This window comes from Galdieria sulphuraria (genome assembly GCF_000341285.1).
Source record: "Galdieria sulphuraria unplaced genomic scaffold scaf_33, whole genome shotgun sequence".
Classification (NCBI taxonomy): domain Eukaryota; phylum Rhodophyta; class Bangiophyceae; order Galdieriales; family Galdieriaceae; genus Galdieria; species Galdieria sulphuraria.
The window spans coordinates 18,308-33,201 of NW_005178442.1; the positions used below are offsets into that span (position 1 = coordinate 18,308).

Sequence of the window (14,894 nt, forward strand, 5' to 3'; positions counted from 1 at the left end):
AGAACTGTATGATCTTCATAGCAACAGAGAACAACTCAGGGGTGTAACAAGTAGTTGCAACTATCGCTTGACCATACCATTTGCCCCCCATCTCTTTGGCTCGGGCAAAACGACCTTTGCCCGAACCTATTTGGAGTTGGTGCAAAGGTTTGGTGAAACTTCCCTGTCGACGTTTGCTTCAGACCCTTTGAAGAGAACCTTTTTGGAGAAGCTGAAAAGGGCTTCATTGCTTTATGCGGATTTAAAGGAGTTGAAGCCCACAGACCCGAAAGAACGAAACCTTGAGTGGGCAGTCTACTATTTGTTAATAAAGGCTGCTTGTCTGCAATCAGGTCTTCCGCAACCAGACCCGGACGAATGTTTCAAAGAACTGAAACTTAGGAGTGATGCTTTGGTTCAGAAAATCCGTTCAATCTTAAACACTCCTTCCGATCAATATCTTTTGGTGGCATTTGATGAAATTGGTGTCCTAGACGAAAGTCTCGACGAATTTCATTTCAAGAGAACCCATGACGGTAGAGTTCGACCTTACAATGACTTTTTCGGCATCATTAGTCAATTGTGCGAAGAACCCGACTTGTTTTTTATAGTTGTTGGGAAAAGCAAGGGTTTAAGTATTAAGAATGATGTAGCTTTTGGGCTATCAAGAGTTATACTACATTTTATCCCTTTATCACCTTTGGACGCTTCCAGTATCGTTGAATTCCTTGAAAAGAGTCTTCTAAAGACACCTACTCAAGAACCAGTTTGTAATGTCTTATGTAGTTCTTCATTTTCAGTAAATGAATTGGCAGATTCGTTATTGGAATGTACAGGTGGAGTTCCTGGTTTGTTGACTCGTGCAGTAAATATGCTTTTGAATTATATAATAGCAAGAAGTCAGCCTTTCATATCGAAAGAAGAATGTTTGACTTGTATGAATGACTACGATTTCCGAAGAATTTGTGCTGAACCATTTGTGGAACGAATATTGAATTTGGACGAAGATAGAAAAAGTGTTTTTGATATACTTTTGATGATGGCACTTTATCGTATACCGTTTCAAGTAGATGACATATTGACCTCGGAGTCCTTTTTATATGATGCCGTAACTGAAATGGGATTATATCGATATCCTATTGACGAGAATACTTTTCAAGTCCTAATTCCGAAAGTATTTGTTGGAATCTTCAAGAACGACCCTTCCATATCTTCTTTGGAAAAGATACTTCTCGAATCACTTGATGTAGAACCAGTAGATTGTTTCTTCTATTCAAAGTGTCGTGTATTTGAAGGAATTGTTGCTTTACGACTAGTTTTGATGTTGTCTTCAAAGAATCGAAATGAGTTGAGGGAATTGTTGTGTCAATTGTCTCCAATATGGAAACAAATGAAACTTCCAATCAGTACAATATCACCTATTCACTATATCAAGTCTGTTGTTAGTTCTAGAGAAACAAAAAGTGAATCGAACAAGAGTCGAAGAACTTTTGCCAATACCGAATGGAATAAGATTATTCGAGAAACACTTTATTTAGAGACTATTTACATTCCTTTGGACGCTACTTCTCATAGCCCTGATATTATATTCCAATTACAATCTCCTGTGGAACCCAAAGTTCTTACTGTTGGAGTTGCATGTAAAGGACGTTGGAAGTCGGAAGGAATTGGCTGGTCAGATATTATAGATGAAGCCAAGAAATTTTTAGATCCTGTTTATGATCAAGTCTTATCCAGTGCAATGGATTATCATCATTGTATGCTTATTATCGTTAGTACAAAGTTATTATTGAATGTTTCTAATGAGTTGGGTAATCAGAGTCGTTGTTATTCCAGTGGAATGTTTATTGGAAATGATTCTTTCAAAGTACCTGATAATTGTGAACTTGTTATTCTTTGTGAAAGAGATATGGAAATGCTGATTGACGACGAAATATTGAAAAGGCATTTAGTGTTTCTAATAATCCCACTTTTTTGAACTTTGGACTCCAACTGCTTCATAGAGTCCGTAACAGTTTCTTGAGTTGTCAATAATAGGCTTTAGATTCTCAATTCAGTCCTTAACTTTGTGACTTCTTTGGAGTAGTGAGTGGTTGGGAATGCACTACGGCTATGCTGAAAAGTTACGAATCCAAGTCAATGGAATGTTGCTACTTTTCCTCGGTCATCGTTCGTGTCACACAGGTGCAAGTGTGGCCGCTATGATTGAGAAGTTAAAAATGCCTAATGTTGAATCATCCATAGTACATCGAAGGGCACGTTTGTTTGTAAAAGGTTCCAGCATGAGTCCTTAGATTCGCTGGATGATATCTTGATGACATCTTGTCTACCTGTCTGTAAAGAATCCAGTTGAAGTAAGGAAAATCGTTCGTAGCTTTTTACGCCGTATTTCCGATGACTTTTGGAATGCTATTAGTCGAAATGATCGGGGAGCTGCACGTTGTAAGACAATGATTCAACAGTGTATCTAAAATAATCTGTATAGTTGTAAATTGAAAATACGCGCGCGTCATGGGCAGTTGGTTTTATGAAGGGTTTAGTTTGCTGGACACCCGGCACATTATTTCTTATCAAATTTCCTATCCCCTTGATAGTTTGGGTATGAAATAGCTTTGCCGCGCTCGAGTGGATAGCTTATATCATTCTTGATATTTAGTACGAGAAGTTGTCTTACCCAAATTTTATTTTTACTGCCGGCCCATGTGCCAAGATAGTAAACCTGAGACTCTCTTTCACATGTTTGTGAAATGTAGTTATTGGAGTAGTTTTAGAAGACAGTTTTTAGCATCAATTCTCGAATGTATTGCTGCTTTATTGATTTTCGAGCCAACTAGTCATTGCATGAATCAAGAAGCTACAGAGGACCAACTAGTAAGCTGTCTGCTCAGTGGCAGACATGTTCGCTGCAGAGATACGAACTGTCACCAATTACTTGATGATTATCTCAAGTTTTGGGTTGGTCGTTGTGCATCTTCATCGTTACTTGCATCTTCTGACTATTCAAGACAGATGGAAGACAGTCCATCTCTGCGGCACCAGGATGGATATTTCTCAGCATGTGGAATAATATACCCTCAGGTATTCCTGGGTAAATTCTTCTTGCCCATTAATTGAGCTATATTATGTCTTTGCGCATGTAAGTGTTATCTGATTTGACTACCCCGAGCCCAAGCCCTGAAGGGTATGGCACAGTCATTGAAACCACAAGTTGGCATTGTTTGACTACTTGTTGTGACTGGGGAATAATCATTGCTTGTTTTCTATTATTCATAATAACTGAATTTTGTTTGGAAATAAACATTTGACTGTTCATTGCAAAAAAACTTCACTGGTTGGACACTTGGAATAAACTATAGTCAGAGAAATCAAACTTCAGACGGCAGAACACCAAAAGTTTAGACGGCCCTGGTAGCTTGTACTATGTCGTAGGCAATTTTAGACTTCTATTAAAGACAAAAGCCATGGAATAACGTCTTCCTCCCAAGAAACTAAATAGATAAATGAAATAACAAGTATTATAAAGAGAAGCTTCTCTTCGGTAATGAGCAAACTACTTATTAATGAAGTTGAGACAGTCGATATTTTTTGCACGAATGAGGGGATATATGGGCGACGTGAGGTACAATCCAATTCTTCTAGAGAATGTGGGCCGGGCAATTTCAACCAATTACATTTCAGAAAAACTTGGAAGTTGATAATTTAGATGAAAGGTCCCATAGACAAACTGCCGAATTTTTGTTAACTGAAAACGGAGTGGAACGCTTACACTTCAATTATCTTTTTATTTGTGATAATTGCACAGAGATGAAATTGTCTAGTGAAATACAACCCAGCTCGTTCAACAATGACCAAGCAAATAATATCAATAGGGAGAAGTATATAGAAGACCTCGAGATTGCAGGCCAGTCAGAATATCCGGAGGGAGAAACGGAGTTCCAATATGAAACGGAGAAGCAATCTGCAGGAGAGAACTTGGAAGATGTTTTTGAACCACCAAGGAGAACTCACTGGGTGATGACCACATTTTTAATGATTAGTTATCTGATCGGAGTAGGAGTACTTTCATTACCTTCTGCCTTCGTCTCTCTTGGTTGGGTACCAGGAGTGTTGCTGTTGACCGGTATCGTTTTTATTACTACAGTTACAGGCTTATATATGTGGAAGTTACATTTGAAATATCCACATATTCGGAATTATGCAGCCATGTACTATCATTTCTTTGGACGAACTGGTCAAATAGTTGGTGGTACTCTGACTTATCTCATGTTTTTTGGCATTATGACTGCAGATTTCCTTACTGCAGCACTTTCATGGAAGAGTCTCTTTCAAGGGCATCATGTTTGTGTCACCGTGTGGTTCGTTATACCTTTTGTCGTTGCGTTAGTAATTGGGCAACTACGAAGTCTGCATGGTATCTCCTGGGTTGCATTTGTAGGAGCACTTTGTATTTTTCTTCCTATTGTGATGACTTGTAGTAAAGTTCCCGAACTTTCAAAAGGTGCACACGCTTATACAACTATTGCAGGGAATAGTTTTGTCAATGGCGTAGTTGCTATGACTGATATTGTATTTGCATTTGCTGGTCATTTGATTTTTTATGAATTTATGGCAGAAATGAAGAATGTGCATGATTTTCCAAAGTCACTGCTTGTTTCGCAGTTGGTTGGCTTCGTGTTTTGCATGTTTACGGCTGCATTTGTTTACGTTTACTTGGGTAATACACCTATTTTAAAGAGTCCAGTAACTCTGAGTCTCCCTCATGATAGATTGCGTGATGCTATCAACGTTATCTTAATTATCCATGTAACAGCTCCAAGTGTAATGGGCGGAAATGTTTTAACTCGAGCTGTGCAACGTTGGTTACAATGTTGGGGTCGACGAAGATTTGAAGATACTTCTCTGTCACAAAGGATTTCATTCTTCTTCTGGTCTCTATTGGTTTATGGCTCTGGTTTCCTTGTTGCTTGCGCCATACCGTTCTTCAATGAACTGATTGGACTTCTTGCTGCCTTGATTGGTTCTAGTAATAGCTTCGGTATGCCTGCTATTATGTATTTGATTCAGTTCCATAAGAGTACTAGCTGGTGGAATTGGATATTAGCATTATCTTGCATTGGCATAGGATACGCACTACTTGGGATAGGTAGCTATGCGGGAGTCTATACAATAATACAAGCAGTTGGAAATCACGGAACTCCGTTCTCTTGTGATAGAGTTATCTAAAAGAATGGGCAATTTGTGAATTTTCTGTGTGAAATAAATTGTTGAATGAAACGCGACATTTGTCATATCGCCAATTTGTTCAGTTTGAAAGGAATTCATCTAAATGCTTCCTGGATGTGTTAACTCTTTACATTTCTTTCCTTTTAGTATATTTTTGTTATTTTGTTAGGAATTTGGTTCTACCTTTAATCCATAGTTTCGCAAGATTGGCAATGTTTGTCTTTTTCTATAGCTACTCCTTTCTCGTTCTATTCCGACCTATAGAGACGTACGATTGATATGTCTGCCAATCTATCGCGTTTGAGAAATGTAGAAGTGCGAGGATTTCCAACTAAACTGTCAAATTAATATGAGAAGCTCTAATTTATTTGTCTTTACTTTTGAAATGTTTCTCCTATTAATACGAACTATATCTTAAAAACAGCTCTACGCATGTATTTGAAATATGGAACGAAGCCTTCTCAACACTACAGATACGGAAAGCGAACATTGGGGACATCTAACTGCAAGGCCATGTTTAACTAGAATGGCCAAAAAGCTGTATGATATTAGGATGCAAAACATACAAACAAAAAGTGAAGACAGTGATAACCAAGTAGGCTGGATGAAGGAACTCTGAAACAACCAACTTTTGCTTTCCACTAAATACAGCTACAAATGGAAGAACATTTGTTTGTTCTTCCAATTCAGTCCATTCCTCTCCATACTTACTTTTCAGACGTTGATCTCCGTGCCACGCACCAAAAAAATGATAAGATACAAGACATAGAGACGTTACTACTGAAAAAGATGAACCCAACCATAACATATGACCAATGCACCATAAGATCTGACCCCACAACTGAGGATGTCTAGTAATTCGCATAATTCTACGAAGACTACCTAAAAACCAAAACCATAGAACAATGTAAGCACCTACCCTTCCCCAAAAAGATGCAGCTCAGGCTTCTGAATCGCTGCTATTTCAAGTAGACGAAAAGTTCCCGGATACAAGAAATAAAAGGAAATGAACGACAGCAACCACACCAGCTCATGAATACCTGGAATATTTCGAATCTGCCATAATATAATACCATCATATCGGTGTGTTACGAAGTAACCTATCATAACCACAGCCAAAGGAAGACTGGAGACAGCAAATCCTATTCGATAAAGTCGCTCCCCCAGAAGTTTCGTGACCGACGGACGCAAAGAGGCCAAGCCACTATGAACTGTTGAAAACAGCACTTGAAGCCCGATAATAGTATAGTGCGAAGTATATTTATCCAAAAGTGTCTGGAAGTTCGAATTAAAAGATGTGTTGGAGTCAAAATAAACACAAACAACAGGAAACAGGCAGGCAGATGCAGAAAGTAAAGCAGAGACATACAAACACCATTGAGACTTGATAGCGTCAGAAGTGGACTCGCTTTTCAAGGACACAATACAAACTCTTCTTTCTGAGCACTTGTTACAATTCGCTTGAACGCCCACTCTCTTAGTGGCAAGAAAAGAACAAGAACCCACTGGAGATAAGAAAACTCCAGCTCTAAACAAGGAATCTTTACTTATATGGCAATGCAGTTTCCTTTGAAAACAGGAGGCGATCTTACGATTGCACTGACAGAAACAATCCAAGAAAGCCATAATATGTGGAAGGAATTTGATGAGGAAGTGAAATCAACAAATTTATGTCCGCTACAATAGAAAGCAATAAAGTCTCTTCTTATCTGATAAGTTTTACTCCTAAAGATAATTATACTTTTCAGGAAGGTCTGGAAGAGACTTTTACGGTCAAACAGCCATTTTTAAAGCGTGCCTCGAACAAGGTTGACACAGTGTACAGTTGGGACCACGACAAAGCTCTTCTTTTTGTTCAAGTTTTTAAGCCTTTAGCACGAAGCGCATTACTGGGCTATGATTCTACCATCATGCTGTTAGGCTCAGAGAATGCAGGAATGACTCTTTTACTGGAAGGTAAATGTATCTTTCTTCAAGAAATTTTAGAAAATGCCTAAAGCATACGGAAAGGGAGAGAAAACACTTTATTCAACACACTTGAGTATCTATTTTCAGAGATAAGAAAGGAAAGTGAGGAAAGGCTATTGTTTGTGTCATGTTTCGAGACAGTGGGGACCACACTGGTAGATTATGTGGGAAATTATTTAGGCGACAGTGCACGATATTCTTATTCTGTTTCAAAAACATCAATCTCTCTCCTAAGGGTAGAAGATACTGGAAAGGATATGCAAATTGCGAAAAAGATAGTTTCAGAAGAAAGAAGAAATAGAAAGCGTCAATTTGTGGTGCAGGTTCTTGTCACTTCAAATTCTCACCCAGAGTCGGGTGAATATTTTCTATCAGGCATTAGTTTTATTCTCTTTTCAGATTGCGACTCTGTTGTGGTAAGTAGAATATGGAGTTATAGTTGACACGTACTAAGTGTAATAAGGAACGCCTTAGTCAGCTCAGTTCTTTGAAGATTGATCCTTGCTCAGAACCTTCTCGTGTACTCTTTTATCCATTTTCTACTCAAAACGTGAACGAGCTCATTTTAGACCTTGTTTGCTCTGCTTTAGGAGGAAATCGTCTCGGTGCAATCTTGGTTTTGGCCAATTTGCAAGACTTGAGTAGAAACGTTATCGAGTCCTTGTTATCCTTTGCATCTTCGCTGTGCCGTGTGGAAAACAACCCGACTCAAAGTATATTGAAACTCCGTGTTTCGTTAAATTCACATAGAGAAGTCGTATCTCATCCGAGACTTAATAATTTAGATAGCCGTCTTAACGAGGCACAGTTGGAAATTGATCAAGCTAAATACAAATTTGGCGTTACGAGAACTCGAAGACCCACTCCCAGTTCTGCCACTTGGAAAAGCTTTCTCAAGTCATTAAAGATCATGCCTTCTGGGGAGTCATATCGAAGGTTGGTGCCGACCTCCATTTGAGCCTTATTGCTAAAAAGTCTAGTAATCCAACGTCACCTGCTCTTTCTCCAACACCTAGTCCAGCTGATGAACTTGAATATGCCAGTCGAAACCAATATTCAGAAAATGCTTCTGAAGATGGCCGTGACTTGAGATACATTCATTTAGCCTCCCGAGAGTCTACTTTTCACAAGGTATTGAATGACAGTTTATTTGCCTTGTTTATGACGCCCTTCAATAGTGCTTCAAATGCTGTCTTCCAAAAGCAGTGTTTAACGAATTTCGTAGTATATTCGATGTTTCTGAGTCTCCTTGAATAGTTCAAATGGAATGGATTTGTATATCTAAGGGAAGGGTTCTATTAGGAAAATGTACAGATGTATGCAGTTACTTTCATAGTATTGATTTGAGTGAATGTATACGTTTTTGTAAGTTTGTAAAAATTGCTGCAGAAAAGCTGCAGACATTCTTGGCACAGAATATTTACTTATTTTCAATTTTTTGACAACAAAGAAGCAACTAGTATTATTCCATGTTCAGATGTACATGTATGAAACAGAAACTTTGTATATAACAAATCAAAGGTTCAAACATTCACTCAGAATGATTCTGTTCGTAATCATATAGAATTTCGCTAAGTAAACACTCGTCGTTATCTACTGATGTTAAAAGATGCTTATTAAATACACCATTTGGCATCAAAAACTGCGCCATTCTGTCTATTGCTACGACAGCCAACACCGTTTGTACGTAGGCATCAATCAAATCGTCTAAACCCAAACCAAGCGAATTAAAGTCCCTTCGATCCATTAACAACAGTCTTTCCGGCTCACTACCAAAAGTCCCATCTTCCATTTTTATACTAAGGTTTGTTCCCAACATGTCCCAAGACTCTGTTCCTTCCTCAACTTGTTTGGAAAGAGGTTTCTTAGCACGTCTGGCATACAGTCCTACAACTTTAAAACCATCTTCTGAACCAGAAACCATCATTCGAAGATCAAAAACATGAATATTACCACGTTTATCAGGTATCGTTCCCATATGAAACAGTCGAGTACCTTCATAAACGGAACTCCACTCGTGATTGCTTATCAAGCTTTGTACAATGAAGTTTTGATATTTTACTTGTTTCAGTTCGTCTCGTAAGCGTAAAAATTCTGCCTTGGAAGTTATCGTGTAAACTCCTTGTCCAGCATTACTGTAGGGGATCTTAATTGCAGCAAATCCTCCCAGCTTGTCTACCCATGTCTCTAATTGTTCAAATTCAACGTCCCGAATGGTAAGTGGAGTTCGGATCTCTAATCCAGATGCCATCAATTCTACATTATAATTATCATAAGCCTTAGCAGCCACTAACTTATTCCGTCCACCTGCTAGACATGCAATGATAGGATTCATAATAATGGTTCGGGTATTTACAGGAATACGGTTCCAAGGACGCTGAGTGACATATCTTAAAGCACCGCGAATAGGAACCCATTTTCCGGTCGGAATTTTCACGTACATAACTCCACGTTCGAATCTTACTGTTTCCTCCTTTGCATTTTCCATAAAAGGAACCAGGTGCACGCACTCTCCTGTCAAACCAGCCAACGCTGAAGCATAACCAGAAGCTTCCATAGGATTTTTATCATAAACTACAGCCAACTCTCCTTCAGGAATATCTGCGTCGTTCCTTTTCAAATAGGGAAGAAAGGAACGCTGAAGTAGCACACGATAACCTCCTTCTTCCTCCATTTCTTCATACAACGGCGTAGACTTGTTTCCACTTGGACAAGTATTGGTCTCGATGATAACCATACTCTTCTTGTTGTTGTTGTTGGTTGTATGCATAAGATCACAACCTGCCCAACGCAAATATCGAGGATTACAAGAAAGAACTTCGTCTAAAGTATTTGCGTCAACAAAGGGATGTGTATGACAATACCGACTAACTATCCTTTCTCTCGAGAGACCGAGAAAATAACGCACGGTAGGGTGAATTTGTGAGTTTAAAACCCTGGGATAAAAGTGTCTTTCCACCTCGAAGCTTCCAGGGGTTACCAGTTGATATACGTACTTTCTTGGGGGAGTAGAAGCAGTAACTGTATGAAGTTCAAGTTGTTTCAAGTCTTCATGTATCAAAGTTTCCGCCATTTTCGGGTTTTCCCAAATTACAAAATCTCGTAGAGAATCTTTGAATTTCAACATTGACCTGAGAATCCTCCAGCTTCGGTATAAATAAAAAGGTTGGAACATCAGTTTGAATAGCGTAAATATTCTTACATCTTTATTGTGCTAATTTTAATAAATAAATTTTTTCAATAGCATAAACGAAGACAAGAAGAGCGATAGAAATGAATGACTCAATCGCTTTTCACAATAGTAATCTTATATAGAACATCCTTTCGAGGAAGTTCAGTTGGGGGATGGAAGGTCTTTACTTGGATGCCAGGAAGTTGGTTCTTGAGTCAAGAGACCTTCTGGACTCCATTGAAACTGGTCGTGAGAACTCAACTCAGTGTCAGACTTATCTTTCTCAGAAAATAAACCGTTTGACACGCACTTTGCAACAGCTTTCAACTTTGGCCTTAAGAGAGCCCTCTTCTCGCAGGGAGGCCTGGCAATTGTCAGTATACGTTCTCAACAAAGGTTTTAAGTTTTTTTTAACTGAATAATAGAAAGATTGATAGACTCAATAGCGACAGCTTGGACATTCGAGCAGCCTTCGAAAACTATCTAAGTAGATCCTACACCGCAGCTATTCAAGCCAAAGAAAGAGAGGAACTTTTGGATAGATACAGTGGAAAAGACACTTCCATCGTGATTGATTCCTTTCAGACAGAGTCACAGTCTCTACACCGTTCAAACGTGACAACAGAGGGAATCTTGGGGATGGGTCAGGCGACACTACACGCTCTCTCGCTTCAGCGTTCGAGACTCAAGGTATGTGATATTTCCCTTATTTTTCACCAAAGAATGACCGCTATTGTTTAATTAGGGAGCGAAGAAAAGGATGTTGGACGTAGCTAATGTGTTAGGAATCTCACACTCGGTAATTCGCATGATTGAAGGCAGGGAGAAGGTTGATGCCTATATAGTTTACGGAGGAATGTTCTTTATAATTCTCATTGTATTCGGAATCTATATTTGGAAGAAAGTCTACGGATAGCTTTGTCACGGGAGTTGGCTATCAGGGAATAGTCTTTGGATCGCATATGGCTTTGGCAATTAGATCTTCAAGCAACCAGTCTTTCAACACTGTGTTTGAAAAGTGGTTGTTCAGAAAGTTTTGTAAGGAGTGCTTGTCTCGCTGGTTGTTTTTGTTGTGTGACTTGGCGTCTATTTTCTACAAGGCAGTTCTAAAGTCAAAGGCAAAAGCTTTTCCGAGTTTGAATGATTTCTGGACTATCCAGTTATCCAAAGATTATTTAAAAGTTTTGTTCACAAAACTTAACTATTTCGTGTTCGCTTCCCAGACGAAGGAAAGTAGTCGTCCATATTGGAATCATCATAAGCCCGTTTGTTCCCAGATTTGGAAATCTTCCTTTTCTTCTTAGATGCTTTTTTCACCTTCTTACCAATCTTCTTTCTCGAATATTTTTCTGCATAGTCTTCATTCTCTTTCTCTATAGCCCGTATGAGCATATCTACCCTACGGCGTAGCTCCAGCGGTGTTCGAGACTAGAAAGAGCATAAGTCCCTTGTTTGAAAAATGAAACAAGGCATCTACCTTGATAAACCAATCAAACCGAAACTGCCAGGCTTTGCGGATCTCCATCTTCAACTCTTCCCATCGTCCATATCCAAGTTTGTATGTCATACAAACTAGGAAACGATCTTCTTCTTCCGTAAACCCTTTCCCCTTGTAGGCTCCATATGAAATTTGAAGTTCTCTCAAGGGATCTGTATACCGTGATACCTACTCAAGATATCTGAAAAAATATTTCTTGTCTCTACAAAGGAAAATACCTTCAACTTCAATGCCTCCTCCATTTCTTCACGACGAGCAATCCTTGCTTCTCCTTCTTCAATTGCTCTTCTAATCTTTCCAAACTGATCGATTCTTTCAGGTCCATACTTCCAAAATGCTTTAGCGTATTCTTTGACTTCCTTTACTGACTTGGAACCTATCTCTGCTGCAATAGTTTCATAAGCTTCTCTTCCATGCCTTTCACATCCACGTACAAACGCTTGGAATTCTCGTCTACTCCAATTTCCAAATCCTTCCGATAATAAAATTTGTTTTTCTTGTTCCTTATCGGCTGGAAGAAGTTCAGGGACAGGCGGAGCTTCCTTTCCTTGCTTCACTGCCTCTTCTGCAACCTTGTTATATTCATTAACCGCCCTCTTTTCTTCCTCGAAAATTTCTTGTAGTCGTTGTGCATCGAAAAATTGAAAGTCATGCAATGTTGGCTCCTTGGGAGGCTTTAGTCTTTGTTTAGGACGCTCAGAAGTAGAACGCGAGGCATTATGTGATGACTGGCGTAAATCACTTTCCTCGTAAATCTTTCTACGCTCACGTTTACCCACATCCAAAAAGAAAGTGTTGTTGGTATTCGTTCTCTTTCCACGATAGTCTTCACCTTCGAACTGATACACCGATGTGGAATCAGAAAGACTAAATTGAAGCATGTTGAGTCCATTAGTTTCTGCTCGTTGATCCAACTCCTCCTGAATTTCTCTGGTCTTCGACTCTCCTCGTGAAAGAATTTCATCAAGATCTTCATTTCTATAGTCTGCAGCGTCCACACGAAAAAACTGATCTGCACCATATCGAATCATATCTAAGAGTTCGTCCTTGCCCAACTGTTTCTTCTGATCAACAAGTCTTCCCTGTTGAATTACGAGTGAATCTAACTTTAGCTTCTCTAGTGCCTTGCGCAAAATCCTTTCTTCAACAGTATTCTCGGATATCAATCGATAAACATTGACAGGATTTTTCTGACCGATACGATGTGCTCTATCCATTGCTTGAAGGTCAACTTGAGGATTCCAGTCTGAGTCGTACAAAATTACCGTGTCTGCTGCTGCCAAGTTGATTCCCAAGCCACCAGCCCTAGTACTCAACAAGAAAATAAACTTATCCGAGTCTGGTCTATTAAATTCCTCAATCATTGAATCTCGGATTTCTCCTTCTGTATTTCCATCAATACGACAATAAGGATAGTCTCGCATATTTGGACTACAATAGTCTTCTAAAATGTCGAGCATTCTCGTCATCTGACTGAAGATCAAAACTTTATGATTTCCTCGCCGAAGTCGTGACAAAAGTTTGTCTAACAGCATCAACTTGCCACAAGATTCTATGACGTGTTCACCAAAAGGATCCAAACTACGATCTTCGACGCCATCAAAAAGATAAGGATGGTTACAACACTTTCGCAACTGCATTAAAATGTTCAGCAAACGAACACGATCTCCACCAGGACCATTTATTGCATCAATGTCCTTTTTCAAAAGATTTCGATAGATATCCAGTTGAACACTTGATAGCTTTGTAAACAAAACCGTCTCCTTCTTTGGAGGAAGGTCATGTTCTACTTCAGACTTCAATCTTCGTATTAAAAAGGGCCGTAAAACTGCATGCAACTGTTGAATAACCTCGTTTTTTGCATTTTCATTATCCGACTCTACTGAAGAAAACCACGAGTCAAAGTCCTCTATTTTCATAAGAATAAGTAATCGATGAAACAAAGTCATCAAGGAACCAACCTGCAGAAGCGAATATATCAGGAAGCAAGAAGTTGAGTAGTGCCCAAAGCTCATGTAAGTTGTTTTGCAATGGAGTCCCTGTCAATAATAACCTACTCTGAGATTCAAATGTACGTACAACTTGAGAGAGTATAGAGTTTTCATTCTTAATTCTATGTGCTTCATCGATAATAACATAACGCCACATAAATCGTCTCAAACTATTCTTTTCCTTGATTGCCACTTCATATGTGGTAAGGCACACGTCAAAGTCTTTTGACAAAAGCCGTTGTTCCTTTAAGTTTGCTCTATCATCCTGATTGCCGTGAAAACGCAAAATATTAAAAGAAGGACACCATTTGTCAAATTCCAAAGCCCAGTTTCCTATGGTACTCTTTGGAACGATAATAAGATGAGGTCCATTAATATGACGATAGCCCCTTAAAAAAGCAAGCAAGGATATAGTTTGCAGTGTTTTTCCTAACCCCATTTCATCGGCAAGGATTCCGTTTAAACCGTGTTCATACAAGCCAATCAAAAAGTTAAGACCTTCTAGTTGATATGGTCGCATTGTGCCTTTCACATTGTACGGCTGTGAGGTCAGACGAGTTGTTTCTTGGTGACCATCCACTTCTGCTTCCATCAAAAGTTCATCTTCTTCTTTTTCTGTCATTCGACGTTTCGAAGACTTGGAGGAAGTCTTGGCTTGCTCAGTACTTGGTTTCTGTGGGGAGGCACCTGAGACAAAGTGTTTGAAAATGTCTGCTTGAGAAACTAGATACTTAAGCCTTTCCCTTGCAGAGGCGGCCTGTTAAGGTCGAAGTGAATACTTAATATTCTAAAAACCAAGTCAAAACGTACCGTTGCTTTCTTAACCACAGCATTATCTTCATCAAACTTCTCCTTTTTTTCCTTCTTTAGAGGTAGGTTGTGGGCAGCATTCTTTTCCAAATCCGCAGCATATTCTTTTTTTAACTCACTTTGGCTCTCATTTTCTTTTGTGTCACTTGCAGTCGTTTCGTTCTGAGCAAGATCCTCTCTCATGGCCCCGGGGTCTCCAATTTTCAAAAAATGCACAACTCTGTATGCCTAAAAAATTCTTCCCATTAAGAAG

The 14,894-nt window shown here is 39.1% G+C and overlaps 8 protein-coding genes across 9 annotated transcripts in view; 5 read left to right on the top strand and 3 right to left on the bottom strand.

Moving 5' to 3' along the window:
• Positions 1 to 2,364, top strand: part of Gasu_38370 (archaeal ATPase) — a 6,201-nt gene extending 3,837 nt beyond the window's left edge. Inside the window, exons 2-3 of the mRNA XM_005705090.1 lie at positions 1 to 1,932; positions 2,066 to 2,364. The exon at positions 1 to 1,932 is cut by the window's left edge and continues 33 nt beyond it. Of these exons, the coding sequence (XP_005705147.1) occupies positions 1 to 1,932; positions 2,066 to 2,273 (2,140 nt within the window). The 3' untranslated portion in view covers positions 2,274 to 2,364. The remainder of the gene's footprint in view (positions 1,933 to 2,065) is intronic.
• Positions 2,365 to 2,463: 99 nt separating this feature from the next.
• Positions 2,464 to 3,344, top strand: Gasu_38380 (uncharacterized protein). Its single transcript, XM_005705091.1, has 2 exons — positions 2,464 to 2,578; positions 2,636 to 3,344. Exons 1-2 carry the CDS (start codon positions 2,491 to 2,493, stop codon positions 3,091 to 3,093), a joined length of 546 nt encoding a protein of 181 aa, XP_005705148.1. The 5' UTR covers positions 2,464 to 2,490; the 3' UTR covers positions 3,094 to 3,344.
• Positions 3,345 to 3,603: 259 nt separating this feature from the next.
• Gasu_38390 (amino acid transporter, AAAP family) lies at positions 3,604 to 5,255 on the top strand. The gene has a single exon (XM_005705092.1). The coding sequence runs from the start codon at positions 3,622 to 3,624 to the stop codon at positions 5,200 to 5,202; it is 1,581 nt and encodes a 526-aa protein (XP_005705149.1). The 5' UTR covers positions 3,604 to 3,621; the 3' UTR covers positions 5,203 to 5,255.
• Positions 5,256 to 5,538: 283 nt separating this feature from the next.
• Gasu_38400 (sodium symporter-like protein) lies at positions 5,539 to 6,843 on the bottom strand. Its single transcript, XM_005705093.1, has 2 exons — positions 6,122 to 6,843; positions 5,539 to 6,071 (listed from the first exon to the last, which is right to left on the bottom strand). The coding sequence occupies exons 1-2, from the start codon at positions 6,826 to 6,828 to the stop codon at positions 5,720 to 5,722; spliced, it is 1,059 nt and encodes a 352-aa protein (XP_005705150.1). The 5' UTR covers positions 6,829 to 6,843; the 3' UTR covers positions 5,539 to 5,719.
• Positions 6,844 to 6,853: 10 nt separating this feature from the next.
• Gasu_38410 (hypothetical protein) lies at positions 6,854 to 8,454 on the top strand. Of its 2 annotated transcripts, XM_005705094.1 has the most exons (5): positions 6,854 to 7,158; positions 7,213 to 7,586; positions 7,634 to 8,106; positions 8,151 to 8,301; positions 8,349 to 8,454. In XM_005705094.1, the coding sequence occupies exons 1-5, from the start codon at positions 6,873 to 6,875 to the stop codon at positions 8,421 to 8,423; spliced, it is 1,359 nt and encodes a 452-aa protein (XP_005705151.1). In that variant the 5' UTR covers positions 6,854 to 6,872; the 3' UTR covers positions 8,424 to 8,454. The 2 variants fall into 2 exon arrangements, with proteins under 2 accessions (XP_005705151.1, XP_005705152.1); XM_005705095.1 differs by having other exon boundaries at positions 8,151 to 8,454.
• A 14-nt stretch (positions 8,455 to 8,468) lies between these two features.
• Positions 8,469 to 10,273, bottom strand: Gasu_38420 (uncharacterized protein). The gene has a single exon (XM_005705096.1). It carries the CDS (start codon positions 10,241 to 10,243, stop codon positions 8,702 to 8,704), a length of 1,542 nt encoding a protein of 513 aa, XP_005705153.1. The 5' UTR covers positions 10,244 to 10,273; the 3' UTR covers positions 8,469 to 8,701.
• A 210-nt stretch (positions 10,274 to 10,483) lies between these two features.
• On the top strand, positions 10,484 to 11,404 carry Gasu_38430 (Golgi SNAP receptor complex member 2). Its single transcript, XM_005705097.1, has 3 exons — positions 10,484 to 10,715; positions 10,768 to 11,032; positions 11,088 to 11,404. Exons 1-3 carry the CDS (start codon positions 10,516 to 10,518, stop codon positions 11,256 to 11,258), a joined length of 636 nt encoding a protein of 211 aa, XP_005705154.1. The 5' UTR covers positions 10,484 to 10,515; the 3' UTR covers positions 11,259 to 11,404.
• Positions 11,405 to 11,408: 4 nt separating this feature from the next.
• Positions 11,409 to 14,863, bottom strand: Gasu_38440 (chromatin remodeling complex / DNA-dep ATPase). The gene is made up of 5 exons (XM_005705098.1): positions 14,642 to 14,863; positions 13,802 to 14,588; positions 12,059 to 13,749; positions 11,820 to 12,008; positions 11,409 to 11,770 (listed from the first exon to the last, which is right to left on the bottom strand). The coding sequence occupies exons 1-5, from the start codon at positions 14,822 to 14,824 to the stop codon at positions 11,540 to 11,542; spliced, it is 3,081 nt and encodes a 1,026-aa protein (XP_005705155.1). The 5' UTR covers positions 14,825 to 14,863; the 3' UTR covers positions 11,409 to 11,539.
• Between the last annotated feature and the right edge of the window lie 31 nt (positions 14,864 to 14,894).